Below are 17,927 nucleotides of genomic sequence, written 5' to 3'. Positions count from 1 at the left end.
ATGGGTTTGGATCAGTTCAGTGGTGGTTTTCTGCTTTAACTCGTTCTGTTTCCACCCGAGTGTTACAGTAACGGGCAGGACGTCCCTCCACCCTGTTCCTCATGGGCAGAAAGGACCACAGGCCATCCACACACACACACACAAATGAGGCGTAACACACATGAGAATCCTTTTAAAATCAATTTAGTCTTTAATTGAAATATTTACCGGCAGTCGTTAAATAATTCTTTTCACTCCTACAGGCTGTGAACGATCACTGTACAGTAAACTTTTCACAGGATTTATTACAGTATTTACATCCTCCGTTCTCCACACATTTACAAATTCCAGTCTGCAAGCCAAACTCTGGCTCCTTTCACACACAACCCCGCGCTTCTGGTCGATGCTTTACAAAAAGAAAATCAAAAATAAACTCAACAGTGTCTTTTTAAATACATTCACTCGGAAATAATCCAACCTTGAATAAACTGCAGTTCAAAGCTAGACCGCCACTGGTGAAATTAAAGCACACGATAAAAAGGCGGGAAATGTAATGTTAGCTTCACTCAATAAATAAACTGCTTTCACAGCTTTGTGGGAAATTAATGTGCAGGAATGTTTTAATGCTACTTCTGCTCTGCTGAGCACAAAGCAACCAGTTCATCTGGTAATACTGATAACAGAGAAACCTCAGTGGTCCAAACATAGAGCATCGGCTCTGAGCAGAATCAGTCTGCAGCGTTTTCTCTGAGTAAGTCTGTCAGCAGATGAGGTCGGCTCGAGGTCAGAGGTCAATTCGGAGCGTTTCTACAGTGCAAATGCGCTTTCTCTCCGGGCCGAGCTGCGATTGTGCTTACTTCACTAATTTAGTCTGAAAATCTACGCGAGCTGCCCTGTGGCCTGGTGATCACAGCAGCTTCTCTGCTCCCAAACATGATGCCACATTTCAGCGGATCGTCACGGCGACATAAAAACGATCCTCTGTCAGGACCGCCAGGGTTTGGCTTCAGAGACGGACGGCTCCTCCACTTTCTCCCCGAAGTCCCTGCAGCTCAAAGCGCATCAGCATCAGAGAGTCTGCTCAATTAAGAAACCCTGCCGCTACACCACACCAGCAATGCAGGACAAAGGTCACGCTCCCCGGCGCCCCCGGTGGGGGCTGTACTGAACTACAGACAGACGTCATACAGTCACGTTGGTGTGAAGAAGTGGCTCAAAATGACTTGAGACAGAATGGAGGAGATACAGGCTGAGCTGCAGCGGTCAGGTTTTTATGTAGTCGATGTTTTTATGATTCTGTTTGCGATCCGAAATAGAATCTTCTGGTAGTTTTAAGTAAGAGAAAGTAAATTATGACAAGATAATCCTCATTTAGGCACCTATTGTTTTTTTTGTTTTTTTAGATGAACTAGCATGGAGTGTTTTGAGGATGACAGTTATATAGAGACGGACCAATCCCACAGCCAAATTTTACTGAAGATCCGTCCCATCTTCAGGCTCTGAACACGTCAACCAACAGGAGAGACTTTATTACACGTTCTATGACTTTTTTTTTTTTTACCAATTTTTATAGGGATGCACTGAGGAATTGGCTCAGATTTCCTAAATTTTTGGTGATGGGCCTCTGCAAAGGAGTGGACATCAGCCTGTCCCACTTTGCTCTGCATGACCTGGTGACGTGAGTGACGGACCGGATACAACATGTATGGTTGTATCTGAAGCTGGACTTTTATGGTAGCAATAGTCACAGTTGGCAACCTTTGATGCTCCAATTAGCAACTTTTCAGACCAAAGAAAATAAATAAATAAATAAAAATTGATGTCAGCCAAAATCGGTCTTGAAAGAGAAAGAAACAAAGAAATTGTCGATTGGTCAAAAAGTGCAATCTGTGCACAGACAAGTTTCTATAGACATTGTTAAGTTGCATTTCTAAAAACGGGTTCAATGAGTCATGTCATCCATGTGACCCGGTGGGCTGGATGTGGACGTTTAACCACACTCAGCCACTGTTGGCAACTTTTGGAGCTACATTCAGCAACTTTTCAGAGAAAAGAAAGTGACATAGGCCAAAACTGGAATGTCAGGCTTAAGAAAAAAAAGGAAAAATATTGGTGATCAGCTAAAAACCTGCAACCTGCACCTTGAAATATGTATACAGTTATTAACTTGCATTTCTGAAATCGGGTTCAAAGATTAATTTTGTCCAAACTAACAAAGTGACCTTGAACTACTCAGTATCCAATGTGTTACAGTAAAATTCAATATGGCTCCAGATGTAGGAAGCAGGTGGGAGTGTGAGGCTGAGGGAAGCAGAGGGCTGAAACATGAGGAGAGAGAGAGAGCAGACACAGAGGGCTTGGGGGTCAAAGGTCGGGATTTTCCAACATGTCTGGAAAGCTGAAATGGAAAGTTAACAGAGAGAGTCGCTGCAGCCATAAAAGCCAAGAAGCTGGAAAACCGGACAGACGCTCTGCTCCGCCCCGAAAACAAAAACACCAAGAGACAGAGAATAACTGAAAATAAATACACAAACTAAACGTCCAGCTCCTCTTCCTCACTGTGTGGTTCAGACAGACAGATTGACACGTGGGCTGAGCCGAGGCTCAGCAGCAGCCACCTGAAGGCCATGGAGTCACAGAATCCCAGCAGACATGAGCAGCTGGCACCAAACCTGAGGAGGAGCAGGAGGACGAATGATCCGGACAGGGGGAGCGCTGCGAGCCTCAGTGTGGGTCAGAGGTCAACATGAAGAAATCAATCAATCACATGGAGCTTCAGTCATTCTGCAGTCAGACTGGTGAAGGATGCTGAGGTAAGTTTGCAGGAGAGTAATTGCGCTTGATTAAGACGAAGGCTGTCTGGCGGTGTGAGAGGCTCCGCCCACTAGCAGCAGGTTGACATAACCGACCCGACCCTCGGCCTCTTCCTCCTCCTCCTCTCACTCTGGGATCTGCAGCGCCATCACTGTGGGTTTGATGTGGAAGTACTGGTTGAAACGAAGAACGGCGTACCTGCCAAAGACAACAGGAAGTGACTGACAGCAGCAGGAACGCTGGACAATAAATCAATAAACAGTCCCAGAAATGATTGCAATAAACAATAGTATTATTATTTTGAGATCATGTTTTACTGGTCTAATAATAAAAGCATAATAATGCAATCACACCCACTGGGGGGAGACAAAAAAAACTTTCATTTCTAAAGAATATTTGTCAGTGGAACCAGAAGAAATGTAAATATCCAAAATAAAACAGAAATATTTACAATGGATTAGAAAGTCTCTAACTGAAACTATATTTTAAAAAACATTCAGCTTAGACAGGAAAACAGGCTAAAGTTTAAGGTAGTGCTTGATACTTCTTATCAAATGTTTGCAGCATTTCTCAAAATGCCGGCTTTTCAACAATATTAAAGGGGAGCATCTCTAATGACTGCTGTCCAAATGGAAATTATCACACTTATTTTAATTTATCATATGAGATATCGCTCACACACTTTCACACACAAGAACAGGAACAGGAACAGGAACCTACCCGAGGAAGTCAAAATCGATGGAGGAGTATTTGGCTTGGATGAGAGCCCAGAATCCCCAGAAGAAGTGGGAAGCCTTCAGGGAGAAACGTTACACATCAGCTGTGGTTCCACAGCCGGGCTGTGTTGATCTGAACATGAACCAGGCCGTTTCTCCTCACCAGAGCAAACTTGTTGACCTGAACGTAGAGCGTCTCCAGCTCCCGCTGGCTGACCTGGTCGGTGTTCTTGGTGAACAGCTTGTAGACCTGCAGGTACTCCTTCAGCCAGTCCATCTGCATCTGAAGACTCGGGTAGAGGCCGTAGTCCAGCTCAGCCATGCCTGACCACCACAGGAACAGGATATGCCAGAGATATAACTGACCAAAAAAATCACCTCTTGCATTCAAACCGTAAAGTTGATCACCAACCTGCAAATTCGTTGAAGTGGTTGCCGATGTCGAAGGCCTGGTAGTTGTAACTGGAGTATTCGTAGTCTATAAAGTGAACGTGACCTAAAACACAACCAGTCATTAATTTATGGTCTTCAGTTATGTGCTGCGCTGTTGTTCCAAGACATAATCCCTCAGATGCTTTGAGAACCTGCAGAGAGGTCACACTCAACACAAAGTACGGCTCTATGCTGACGATATTCGTTTTTAATTGAAACTCAGCCGTTTTCCTGTTAGAGCTAGCCCAGATGTTGACCTTCTGTGCGCTGACTCTCGGCGGATGCCACCTACCCTCCTTGCTGTTGTGGATGATGTTCTTGCAGAGCAGGTCGTTGTGGCAGAGCACCACAGGGGAGCCCAGCGTGGACAGATGCTCCTTCATCCACACCATCTCCTGCTCCAGCACCGCCTTGCTGGGAACCTCCTGCTGGATTCTGGGGAGGGAGAGAGAGGAAATAGGGAAAAGATACAGTTTTTCCACCTCCTCTCTGTGCTGTGACGACAACCACGAGTGTCAGAAAACTCAACGCCAAGGTAAACAGGAAGCGGCAGGTACGGTTACGCTTGCTGTTATTAACCAAAATAAAGTGCGACTTGCTGTTTTGAAATCCGTGAGCTGGAAACATGTGGTGAAAAACAAGTGGGAACAGCAACAGAGCAAAGCTCACAGCACCAGGCGGTGGGAGGAGAACTCCTGCTGCTTCTCACATCTCATAATTCACTGGTTTTTATTCACGTTTGTCTTTTTCGTTTCTCTGCATGTTGCCCATGGCAACTTAAAGGGCCAAATTTACTTAGCTGTACGTCGTGTTAGAATATTATTCCCTCATCAAAAACATAACTGGAGTGTTGATTTCATGCGGGTTTGAGAAATCCTTGAATCTCCATGGAAACCATCCAGCTATGCAAAACGCCTGCCTGGACCAAGCTCCGCCTTCAAGATGCAGCTCCTCCTCCGAACTGCAATTTCAGAGTTTACGAGCTTCTGACTCACAGAGCTGCCCTCCCCCACTCAGCTCCTTCAGACTAGCCAGCAGCAATTAGCAAACAGCTGGTAGATCTGCGCATCAGCGGAGCTCATTATAGAAGCTACTCCTCGGTGACACACTGGTAAAAATGCTGTTACAGCGTCAACAGAGGAGCCATGCTGGGATGAGTTCCTGAAGGCGGAGCTTCACAAAGAGCAAGAGGTTTTAAAGAGACGGAGGCCCAATTTCAAGGACTTGAAATACAAAGTCAAATTTCTTTTAAATCATATTTGATATATATATATATATATATATATATATATATATATATATATATATATAGCATCTTTTTTAACAATTGAAGGTAACATGTTTACTTGATTGTGCTATAAAATGGTACTGTGTTCCTGGAAAACGCATAACACCGCTCCTTTAACTTTCATCTAGTCGTTGTGATCAGGCTCCAGACCGCCTCTTTTCAACCGACCCGTATGAGCTGCAGGCCGTTTCTGGCCCACAGGTTTAAGCCTCTGTGAGAGCCTCAGCTGACCAGGTCCAGGATGCTGAGCAGAGACCCCTACGCTGAGTCTAATGGGCTTATGGAGCCTAATCCCGACCGGGTCAGTCTGACGGGACGAGGCGAGGCTGGATTTCACACCCTCTGCTTCTCCTCACTGACTGGATTTCAGCTCATCCCACATTTTAAGGTGGATCTACAGTAATCTTACCACAGGATAGTGAGGACGGCATCTGTGGGAAACTCAGTGGGAAGAAAGGAGGAAGTAAAGTGAGCTGCTCCGTGCATGGAGCTCAGCAAACATCTGCCTCCGTGAGACTGATGCAGTCAGCAGTTACATAAGACACAGCCTGGCTTCGTACCAATAGACCTCTGTGTGCCACATTCGTTCAGCTAATTGGTGGAGAGTACAGGCTGAAGTTATCACACCCCTGGGACTCCACTGAAATCTACCTGTGTGTAACTTAGGCTACGCTCACACGGCAGGCAAATTAATCTGAAAAGATTTTTTGTCTATACACGACTTTTTCAAGGCAGTCTGAACTGTCTGATTTTGATCTTTTATTGCAAGGGTGAGTAAGCAGGTCAGTTATGCTAGCTTGACTTTGACAATCTTAACATGTAGATGTGCTGCGGAATGCTGCTTGTTTCACTTAAAAAAATGAAGTGTTTAAGATACCAACTATGACAGATCACCAATAGAGCAGGTGTTTACATTAACTAACCAACTGTGTTCAGATGATCGCGTATTAATAATCGCAAAATAAATATCAACCCTAAAAAAATACTGCAATGGACTGAAAGTTCTGTTCTTTGTGTGGGAAATATTGGTGTGTTTTTTTGTTGTTGAATCTTAAGACACTGACACTAATCTCTGCTCTATCAGCTAGTGGAGCTGATGTCAGCCAGTTGCTATGGCAATGGATCCGTATGTAGTGTTGAGACGACAGAGAGAAAAAAGAAAACAAGTGGTTTGGAGTTGTTCTTCAACTGTTTTTCTGCATTATTTTCCCTTTGCTGTGGCGCACTGCACTAAATTAATGACGCCTACATCTCCAGGTTTCATTTAGTTGTTCTACTGCGGCACTGCTGCTATGGGTGGCAGATAAAAGATTCGTCTTTTTGCCCTCTGGCATTGTGCGCATGAGGGAAATTTAGGACGTAAAAGATGGCTGAAATTTAGCATTATAAAATGATGAAGGCGTTTGTGTCACTGGAGAACATCCCATTTACAAACCCACCACTCCTGGTCCGACCACTGTTGAAAGGAATAAGAACAATAATTCCCACAACAACAAATAGTTTAGAGGGGAAGAAGCTGAAAACCAGGCATCAGTTTCCTTTCTATTCATAGTGAAGCAGGACTCTGTGTTGGTCTGTTCCGGCAGAACACGCCGAACGTTGCGGTCGTAATGTGAAAGTGTGGAAAAGTTCAAAGGAGGTGAATGAATACTTTTAAAAGGCTCTGGGCGTCAGAATCAATAGAGTGACTAATCTGTGAGCCAGCTGCTGACGACTGCTTGCCAACATGGCTGAATAGATGACTTATAATCAGACATTTAGATAAGCTATCAGTGAACGTGTGTAAATGTTATTCAACTTGTTCGGGGTAAGAGTAGAAACTGAACTGAAACTCAGGATGGATGATGAGGTGATGCAATGTTGTGACACAGACTCAGTGTGGATCCAGGATGCAAAAAGCTTCTTTTTTCCCCTCCTGTTTGAGTTCATGTTCATGTTAACTGACATGTTAAATATTCACTAAGTAACTCTGGGATAACTTGTTGGCTGACTTCAACTTTAATTGCTGATATAAAAGTTTGTGTTTGGCTAAAACCATAGAAGAAATGAACAGTTACAGGGGAGAGCTAGAGATGCTATTGTTGTGTTTCTTGGGTTCAATATTTTAGATATATTTACACTTCATTTTAGCATCTCTGGCAGATAACCCCTCAGAAACTGTAAGCGGCTCTGCTGGAACCTCAACCTATTAACAGATAATTCTCCTCTATGGACTAAATATTCTGGTAAATTTTAAATTCCACAAGGATTTCTGTCTTTTTGTTTGCAAAAAACATTTAGACTCAGCCATCCATGTTGAGTTTGCATACAAATTACACAGATAAGAAAATAAAGGGGACTTACTGTGCAAAATTCACAATAAGTTAATGTTTATGTTGGTGTCAGGAAAACGAGCTTTTACAAAAACCTCCTGGCTGATGAGTCACATTCAATGGGCCCCGAGTCATTAGGAAGCCGAGCTCAGTCCGTTACCTAGCAACCCAAGCTGAGCTCCTGAACGTTTGGTCAGCTGGTTTTACCGCTGCATTCGCTGTGCAATGGCTGCTGGAAAAGACTAGTGTGTAGTCGTTGACTTACCATCCAGAAACTACTTGCTGCATTCTTGTTGGTTGTGGAGGAGGATCCATGTCTGCTTTTCAAAGATACAGTTCTGTAATTGAGTATCTGATTGCCTCCATTTTCACGTGAGTGTAAATGTGGAGTTGGGGGGCGTGGCCAGCAGCAGCTTATTTGGATTTAAAGTAACAAGACAATTTAAATTCACTAAAATCTCATTATCCAAGAATGATTTGGTCCATAAAATGTAATGAACATGTTTTGTGTAGACCATAGACCCATCCTAAAGGGTTCAAGGAAGCATAATAGATCACCTTTAAAAAAAGGGAAATATTTAATTAGAGGAAGACTGTTTATTCTGTATCCATTAGATAGATGGTCCATTCTTAGAAGGTAATTATTGCTTAGACAGGAAACAATGACTCCAATCCCATCTCTAATTTTAATATAGAAATTCATTCACTAGTGCTGAAGTCAGCTGGTCAGTGCAAAAATAAATCCAATATACACATGTGATCACTCTCCATAACAACAAACTCAACATTTGTATCAGAACCAGTGATTTTTATGCTCCTGTTAATATGGCTACATCAAAGCCCAGTAATGTATTTACTAGGCCATTATTTAAAGATGCAAACCAGACAACCTGCCTCTCTCTCTCTTTCTCTCCAGTGCTGAGGTGACAAGAGCGTGGCAGGAAACCACAGCTGCTCCCACTTATTTTCCAGGCAAACCAGGCAGCTCTTCAGGCAACATTTGCATGGTCATCACAGTGAAAGTTGAACAAAGTGGAAAGAGAGAGCTTACCTGATGTTGGAGGCCTGATCGGTGAACTCTGTGGCCACCAGGGAGAAGTACTGCCGCATCTTGATCCACAGGTTGGGCTTGGGGATGCAGCCGTTGTGAGCATGGATGGCGTGGATCCGAGCCATCTCCCTGGCTATCAGCCTGAGAGCAGAACAGAACCAATGAATCGGCTAGACAATGAGTTCAGACCCAGAAAACAACTGGTTGATGATGCGGTCCTAACCGGATCAGGGTTGGGTCCCGGACGTCCTGAGGCCCCAGAGCGTCCCCCTGCATGAACTCGTAGCAGATTCCGTTCTGGAAGGTGCAGTAGAGGCGCGGGGCGCAGCCGTTAGCGTGCAGCACCTGGAGCGCGGCAAAGCAGAGAACGGGTTAGGCAGGAGAACCAAACCCCACGCGCCTGGAGGTCAACCCATCAACACGCCCACGCTACCTGGAAGCTCTTCAGCTCGTTGTCTCTGTCCACGATCAGCTCCGTCTTGTTGCCATACACTCGGACGAGGACCACGTCGTCGGGGCTGTCGTCCACGTAGCAACCAACCAGTTTGTTGGTGGTCCCATCGGTGAAGGACTTGAAGAGAGAGACAGGAAGTTAGCGTTCCTGCTATGAAGCACGTTTCCTGAAACATTCCCACCTCCAACCTGCTACACCTCATGAAAACTGACTTGAGCCAGCTTCTTCCTTCTATTTACAAGAGAATAGTGTCAGTACTAAAGGTGCACAGACTTCAGTCTTTATTCCGGTTGTTGGAATTCTGGTCTTGGTCGTTACCAATATTTTTTCATCTGTATGTATCAAGCGATCACCAGTCAACCAAAATTAAGGAAGTTGAGGTCCATTTATCGATTTTACTGATTGATCGAATCTTTGGTTTTTGAAGACATTAACTTTGACAATCTTCTACGTATTTGGACTTTGAATTCAGGTCAAATCACAGAACAGATCGTTGAAATAAAAGCCAGTTCTTCGGTTATTTGTAATTTCTTTTTAAGAAAACAATGTGAGAAAAAAGAAGAAACATAAAATTCGGTCTGTGGTTTTACTTTTCAGCCATATTGCCCAGCTCCAATACAGTTGTTGGCATGTCTGATTCTAAATTAACTGACACAATGTCAAAACTCTATGTCAATTGACGACCTCATCTTGAGAAAGGTAAAAGGTGGAACTTGGAAGTGTATAATTCCAAACACAAAATCAAGAAACTGAGTTGCAGAGTCTGGAAGGAAAGGGGAAAATGTCTTGGAACCAGAGTCACACACAATATGGAGGCTGAGGAACCAAACACTGAAACATCTTCAGTTCTTCTTCTGAAGATGGAGAAAAAGAACTAAAGCTGATCATTTCTGCCACAGTGAACCAGAGGACCATCACAAGCAAGGCAGGTGAAACCTGGAAAAACACCTAACAAGTTCTCTGCAAAGGAGCTCAGACTGATGCCAGAGCTTTGGCTCTTTGGAGGTTTGGTGTTTTTGCAAAAGATGAAGATCAGGAAGAGTTAGTGCAACCGGACCCTCGATCAGTAGAAGCCTTGGACAGAGGGAAGGTCAGCCCTGACGAGCCTCTACGAAATCACCCTAACATCTCACACATGGGCAGTCATTACCACGGAAACGTCTGTCACAGCAACCATGGCAGCTAGCGTGTTCTGTTCACCAAACAAGGGCAGAGAAACACCTGTGTAAATATGATGAGCTGCAGCAGAATGCAGAGGAGGAACAGCAGGTCTGCACACATTCTCCTTTATTTACCGATGAAGTGAGAGATGTTTAGCTCATACACAAGGGAGGATCAGCATGGTGTGTCAATAAATGATTTAGAATCACACCACCGCCTTCTGGATCATACCCACAACAAACTGTCAACTGTCTACGCCACTCTGGCACCCCAGGGTTTCCTCTGGCAAGGCAAAATAAGACGCCACACCTTCAGAATGACGTTTTGGGGTTTTTTCTGTGCGTCTCTGCGCAGTGCAGTGGATTTTACTCATCATGCAAGACCGGTCCAAGGCTGTATGAGGCCTGGAGCAGAACTTGACTTAGGGGCCCCTCTTGCTGCTAAAGACACAAGCAACTGACAGCTTCTGTGTTAGATTCAATCTGGGAGAAGGGAGTAGTTTAATTGGCCAACCTAAAAAGCAATAAGTTATAATCGCAGTTTACTAATTTGTATTTGTGGGCAAACAGAGCTCAAACTCAAAGATTAAACTCACAGCATCGGATTGTAGCTATGGTAACAAAACAATTTAACTATGAATATTGTTCTTTCAACTCTTACAAAGTAAACTTGCCAGCTCCTTAAAATCTTACATATAAATGTTAAACAATTTGAAATCTTTTAATTTATGTATACTGAAACCACTCAATTAAATTCATTCAGCATAATTGATATTCATTTTTATTGTGTTTTTTGATTTATTGTTTTTAAGACTAGTTGTGGGTATAAATAGCGTTTCACTGGTGATGTTTTCCAGTAACATATAATTACCCAGTAATACTTTTTAAATTTCCTGTCTACTTAACATCTTTTAATACAAAAACACGATGGACCACCGGTGGACCGCCTCGGCGCCCCGACCATCGGGCTTAGCAAGTTTTCTGGGGGAAACCCTGGTTGATTAATATAGTTTAGCCTTCATACATAATGTTTCAGATGCACTTTGAAGGCTTATGGTATTTAAAGGGGCAGTGTTACGTAAAATCAACTTTTCTGAGCTTTACATCATGTTGTAATGTTATTCCCACCCTCTCCCGTTACTCTCCCATTCAGCTCCTTCAGACTAGCCAGAGGCAACTAGCAAAAACCTGGTGGAACTGCAGATATGTTGAGCTCATTAGAGAAGTTTCTTCTCAGTGCAACGCAGGTGAAAAAGTTAAAACGGGTTAACAGAGGAGCCATGTTGTGATGACTTCCTGAAGGTGGAGCTTTACAAAGAGCTAGAGACAGAGACCTAATTTCAAGGTGCTTAATTGCAAAGTCACATGTCTTTTTAGTCATGTTTATATATATATATATATATAAAATCGGAAGGTCAGGTTTAAAAAAGCCTTAGAGGAAACGCTGCACCGTCACCAGTCAGTTTTCCAATAATGTGGGGTCTTTCCACAACTGGCTGAGATTCCATCTCCAATGTGCAAACAGATTTCATTTTCATAAGAGGTGATGAAGAAAATGGCTTATTGAAGAAGTGGTTTTAGGAATGTTCAAGGAGTTTGTAGAAACCCAACTTCGTTGCGTCAGTCAGGCTCTTCTGCAATACCAACAGCAAGCAGAAAGCCCTAGAAATGAAAAACTAAATGTCTGATTGAGAATACCAACATACAGGCTGCCTGCGTCCGTCTCTGCCCAGACGCTCACTCACACATATCTGACATTCCAAACGCGACTCGCCACAAAGACGGGCGCACAGGCATCTCTGTTATCACTGAACATTCACCAGCACGCACACACACACACACACACACACACACCCACACACGCACCCACACACACAGGTCCCAGTACAGCTCTGATCCCATCCACCCAGCACACAATGCAGCGTCTAACACCAATGCATGTAGCACAGTGTTTACATCCTCAGCAGCAGGTGTGTGTCTGGTCAGTGTGTGTGGTACCAGATTCAGGCAGGGATTAGCTACTATGATGCAAACATGCTAGCTGTGTTTGAAACGTGCAGCTGGAGACGAAGAACAGTAAAATCTGGACATGAGTCACTTTAAATGTCCATTTTATTTTATTTAACTTTGAGATTAATGAAGTGTTTTTGAATTTGAATTTGTCTTCTAACCAGAACTCAACCAGGATTTTCTGGTTCTATCATCTAAATGCAACAGAAATAAATCATGTTAAAGTACAAAAAGAATTTGGTCACAAATTTCATACAAATTGGAACTCAAACTTCTTGCAGTAAAAAATGAGGTAGGCATGGTTTAAATATGTTCTTTACTAGCCAGCAGGTCTCAGGTTAGAGTTTGCAGCTGAACCACCTGAAATATCTTCACCACCAAATATCCAGAGGTGCAGAAGAAGAAAGATGCTACTGCTTCACCTCAGACAAAGAATGAGCTGTTCAAAAAAAAAAAAAAAAAAAAAAGAACCTAACAAAAACTGGCATCGGCCTGAAAAAACACACCAACCTGTGATCCTGATTTTGAAACAGATGGAAACTTGATGAAACTTCATAATGCAAGGCATTGAGTTACCAAGATGACTAGAAAAGAACCCAGCAAGTTCAGTTTATTTCTTTCCTTTTTTTTTTTTAAACCTCAGCATGAGTGGAATATCACCATATTTGGCGCAAAAACACTCGTTTGACTTCGAGGAGGGCGAGTTTCCCCTGTCCCACTGCCAGACTCCAGTCTCCATCTGATCTCAACAGGTTTTTGTGTTGACTAGTCCTACTGACAGACCACAATTACTGCCGTCTGATGCAGACTTTTCTTTTTTTTTTCTTAATTAAAAAATCAAGACTACAAATCAAGAGAAGCTGAGCAAAAAATAAAAATAAAATCACGTTTGGGCATCCTCAGCTTTAATTTGAAAATCCCACCTTTGGGAAGGACACAAACATTTAAGACATAGGGTCAAAGATCAATAGCTTTGAAATGAGCTGCAGATCACAAAATGCTTCTCCATTATCTAATATTTTCGCTGAACTGTGCCGTTACTGCGGCCTTGCTTGAGTTGATGAAGGTTCTGACTGTACTGCTCCCAGCAGCTGCTATCAGCATTCAGTCACACAGGCGTACAAAACCGACGTTAAAACCTGGAGACTTGACAAAGAACTAAAACTCAAAGTCAGCAGGCTGAATACAGTTGGTCTTCCTCTTTGGACAAATTATGGATCCTTTAACAGTAAACATTTTAACAAAGGACAGAAAAAGTCCAAACGGGAAGATTTGGCTACGTTTTACTTTAGAGCAGGGAAGCAGTCTGGCCTGTTGCCGGTCAGAGATCCTGACTGACACTAACAGATCTAAAGATATGCTTGTTTTAATGATGTCATGGCAGTAGTTGTTGATTGACTGATCTTTGATGACTTTCAACATTACTGCGCTTCCACTACCATTACGTTAGATATACTGTATGTGATGCTTCTTGAAAATTGTTCCTCAAAGATATTGGAATGGGTGAAACTGTCTGTTTGCCAGGCTTGTGGAGACAAGCTGAATACAAATGCAAGCCACACCTTTCAGATTTTTCTTTGTCCAGCTATCTTTAAATTGTATAATTGTTCAACTGAAAGGCGCATCATTGATCCCCATATATTGTGGAGCTTGGATTCAAGTGGGGTTTTTTTGTGTTTGTCTTGTTTTGTTCTTTTAGGCTGTAGTGGTATTTATTGTTCAATTAATAGACATGAAATAAAGAGTAAAGTGAATGAGAAGACATGAGGCAAATGGTCCCAAGACCGGGAATGACAATAATATCTTTTTGCCAACATGACTATCAGAACATATTAGACATATAATCCACTATCATTAATAAATTAGTAGAGAGTCTCGCCAGCAGTCAGCGCACTGTAAAAGAAATGCAACCTGCCGAATAGGTCATGTTTCCCGGCCTTGCCCCTGCCTCAGCCCGGTGATGCTACGGAGCTGTCAATCTTAGCCTAGCCTAGCACAGCGGCTAATGTTACCTTGGTTCTGACGCTGTCAGGCTCCCACGCCGGTCTCAACTCTTGAATGAGCTTCATCGCCCCTTCTTTCACGTTGTGCTCGTCTACGAACACGGGAATTTTCCTGATAACCGGCGACCCGACAGGCACATGTATCTGCGTTTCCATCCTGCGGCAGCTTCTCTGAAACCGTAACCTCCGAGTTCTTCACAGACGTCTCTCCACAGCGAAGCATACAAAGAGCTGCTTGGTTGTAACGTACCGGTTGTAACGTGTTTTCAGACTTTGTTTGACAAAATTATCCCGGTACAAGCTGGAGATTTGACGTTGGACTGAAGGGACAGGGAATGTATGAACAGACTGACGGGGCGCGGATGCTCGTCGTCGCCGGTTTCCTAAGAAGCCAACAGTACCATTTCCTCCTGCTAGGCTCCGCCCACCGGGGGATCATCCGATTGTACCACACGCCGATTGAGACGCGCGAGAGTCAGACACGCCCATTATTACCGAGTGCTACCGAGTTTAACCGAACAAGATTCACCGCTAACCGTTAGTGGAAATCTGTTTTAGTATATTGTCCTGAAGAATTCGTTTATATTTAGACAAAATAGTTGCCATTTTACACCAGGACCTCTAGAGTAACCGAGGAGAAGTTGTTTTAGTATACTCTTCCAATATATATTTATATTTAGACATAGTAATATGTTTATATTTAGACATAATAATAACCATTTTACACCGGAACCTACAGAGTAACCATAGAGATAACATTTCCTGAAGGTTCTCCGATGTGTGGGTCTATTTTACACCGTTTGTGGATAAGGGAGCATTTCCCAAAGGTTCCCTGAATGTTAGATGCAACGTTCACATAAATTTTGGACACAACCAAAATTAAATACATTTTGGAATATCATATTGGCTGACAAACTGATGGGTAAGCTTGTAAAATAGATCATGCAATTAATATTAACAGTAGCAACTAAATGCGTTTCAGTTAACTGGATTCTCCAACATACCATATATGGTAAGGCAAGATGCATGGGGGGGGTTGGAAAAATTAATAATTTACTCTGTAACATTTCAATACAACTATATGGGGATTTACTTCTGCGATACTAAAGCAGCAAAGTTGCTGAATCTGAGTTGCTCAGTTGTTGGTTTTGCCTCTGTTTTGCGTTCTCTTCTTTGTCTCTCTTGTCTTTCATGTGGCTTTTATTTTAAATCCCTGCATGCATTTTCTATCCTCACAGCTGCATGTGTGCAGGTGGAGGTGAAGAAATATCTCTGGATAATCTCAAAGATCTGTGGGCAACTTCATAACTTGATTTGGGCTTTGATGTAAACCGTTACTATGGGCCTCTGGGCAGAGGCGAGGCTCTTAGTGGAGTTGTAGAAACACATGAACCGAAAGATGACCAGCGGAGATAGAGCTTAGTTTTCATACACTGTATGGAATATACGTTTGCTTTATTTTAACTAAATTTCACTTATGAGTATTGTGTGCAGAAGTTTGTGGGGAAAAGTTAATTGAATCCATTTTGGAGAAAGGCTGTAACAAAACAAAATTTGGAAATATTATTTCATCACTTTATTAGTTACAAAATAATAAAATGTTGTGAAGTCTTTCCAGATGTAAGTCCAATCAAATCATTAACGACTGTGGAGAAAATGAAGAAGGTCCAGGGGAACAAAGGGAGTTGTGCATATTAATACTCTATTTAGTGACGCATCACCGTATGCACTGGAAAAAGGATTCATATGGACGCTAGTTTGATGAAGCTTCAATATCTGTCAAAAGGGAATAAGGACTAATATAAAAATTTTAAAAGTGTACTATTTTTGTTTTAATAATATGAGGCAATATGGGTGCTGAATGTAAAAAAAACGGACAAGAATATTTGTGATGTAGAACAAAACTAACAGCGCTTCAAAGCAAAAACTTCATTCTTGCAGTACCATCACTTAACCAAATGGTGGCAGCACAGCAGCATAAATGTGGCAGAAATTTGAAGGGAGCTGACACACACAGAACGCCAGAGCAACAGACGTCAACCTAGCCGCCATATTGTGAGGGTCAATTTATGGGGAAAGAAAGAAAGAGAAAAAGAAAGAAGGAAAGACAGAATACAGAGGAGCACGGCTCTACTCTAGTTTCTCATTGGTTGACAGAGCTCCTCTCCGTTTTTCTAAAGCTGAGCTGTATGTAAGGCTACAGAAGGCTTGTTTCAGGAACCTCGCTCTTTTGGCTGTGATCCATGTTCCAATAAAGTCAGACCTTTGCAAAGGTATAAGATCAGTGGATACCATCAGTTTCTCATGTACCATCCAAAATTAAGAAAATCAGGTACAATTTATGGGCTCACCTCTAAAAATGATTTGTATATGTGCATTTTTTTCCACATATAGACTAAGCCAAGTATAGACAGTTTAAACCCTAATTGTACCTTTACACTATTTATTAAAAGTTGACAATTTTCTAATATTTGTCTGCACTTTCACAGCCAATCTGAACAGCATCTACATGTAGTAGAGTTTTGTTAGTAATAGTAGATTATGAGATTCTGAGGGTTTTGGCCAAGTTATAGCGAGTGAAAATTTGAATACATAGTACGTCTCAAATCAGACATGTTATTATATTGAGTCATAGCTAGCAGGTTTTATCTTTGACTATGTGACGTTGTTGGCAAATACCAGTACTTGTTTTTGGCAGCATGAAGTCATGTTGTGCAAAATGCCTTGAGGCATGATTTTACACGTCAGTCTCAGTGTGTGTTTAAACAAAAGATCCATGAGCTTAGCCTGCAGCGTCCCTGCATGTTGTCGAGTTTCAGAGGGACCCTGATAAAATGCAGAGCAAACAAAGTGATCATCTTAAGTTGTCTAAAATTCAGCAAAGGTTAAGCACAACACAACTTGCTACACTGTAAAAAGATCATCTGGACAATTTTATATATAAACATTCACATTATTCAAGGATAGCTCCATTTTATTAACATTATCTACTTTATTTTTTAATAAGAAATCCTACCTAACCTATTTATGTTGATTCATATTGTGATGACAGCCGATTGAAGACAGCTGTTATTCTCTGTCGTTGTGTGTAATGACCAGCAGAGCAAGCTAAGCTTATATTATGAATAAAAAATATCAACTTAGCAAAAGCTAAGAACTACCTTAAGACATGGTTGAAAAGGTTGATTAGGAACATACAGTAGCTAACAGCAAGTCATGCTTGCTAGCTAGCAGAGATTTTTAGCCCTGAAAATGCGGTTGCTAGTGATGTGTAGCTGAGGCTGCCAGCAAAAACGTTTATCCCACCTTGCTAATGTACATTTAAAAAGTTCATTACTATTTCATGAACAATTTATACCTGCTGGACCATCAACCAGTTCACTCTGGGTTTCATTTTAACAACATGGTGGTGCAAATGAGCAGAAGAACAAATGCGATCTTAATAATTAGTCAGAATGTAACTTGAGTAGAAATTGGTTGGATTGTAGCACGTTTATTTGGATGTTAAAACTAACAGAATTTCTATTAAAAGGGAAAAAATACTGATTTGACCAAATTAAACATATGCAAATTATTGCATAACTGTGCCACCATGCAGAACCTTAATGAAAGCAGAAAGAGCTAAGGCTGTCTAGTTCTGGTTCTGGAGTTCTCACAGCTTGAGGCGGGATCTTATAGGCACTATTCTTTTCTCGTTTGGTGTTTAAT

At 42.2% G+C, this 17,927-nt stretch overlaps 1 protein-coding gene across 1 annotated transcript; it reads right to left on the bottom strand.

The window, feature by feature from the left end:
• Nucleotides 1-167: 167 nt before the first annotated feature.
• Nucleotides 168-14,648, bottom strand: etnk2 (ethanolamine kinase 2). Its single transcript, XM_032548837.1, has 9 exons — nucleotides 14,229-14,648; nucleotides 9,026-9,163; nucleotides 8,816-8,937; nucleotides 8,593-8,733; nucleotides 4,234-4,376; nucleotides 3,922-4,005; nucleotides 3,673-3,833; nucleotides 3,514-3,587; nucleotides 168-2,991 (listed from the first exon to the last, which is right to left on the bottom strand). Exons 1-9 carry the CDS (start codon nucleotides 14,373-14,375, stop codon nucleotides 2,919-2,921), a joined length of 1,083 nt encoding a protein of 360 aa, XP_032404728.1. The 5' UTR covers nucleotides 14,376-14,648; the 3' UTR covers nucleotides 168-2,918.
• Nucleotides 14,649-17,927: the final 3,279 nt, after the last annotated feature.

The sequence above is a fragment of the Xiphophorus hellerii genome, chromosome 20 (assembly GCF_003331165.1).
Source record: "Xiphophorus hellerii strain 12219 chromosome 20, Xiphophorus_hellerii-4.1, whole genome shotgun sequence".
Lineage (NCBI taxonomy): Eukaryota > Metazoa > Chordata > Actinopteri > Cyprinodontiformes > Poeciliidae > Xiphophorus > Xiphophorus hellerii.
This window is presented reverse-complemented; position numbering and strand designations above follow the sequence as displayed.

Coding starts and splice junctions, on each gene's coding strand:
- etnk2 (XM_032548837.1), bottom strand. CDS start 14,375: ATGGAAACGCAGATACATGTGCCTGTCGGGTCGCCGGTTATCAGGAAA. Junction 4,006..4,233: donor CATCCACAACAGCAAGGAGG/GTAGGTGGCATC, acceptor GTTGTGTTTTAG/GTCACGTTCACTTTATAGAC. Junction 2,992..3,513: donor ATCGATTTTGACTTCCTCGG/GTAGGTTCCTGT, acceptor TGTCTTTGGCAG/GTACGCCGTTCTTCGTTTCA.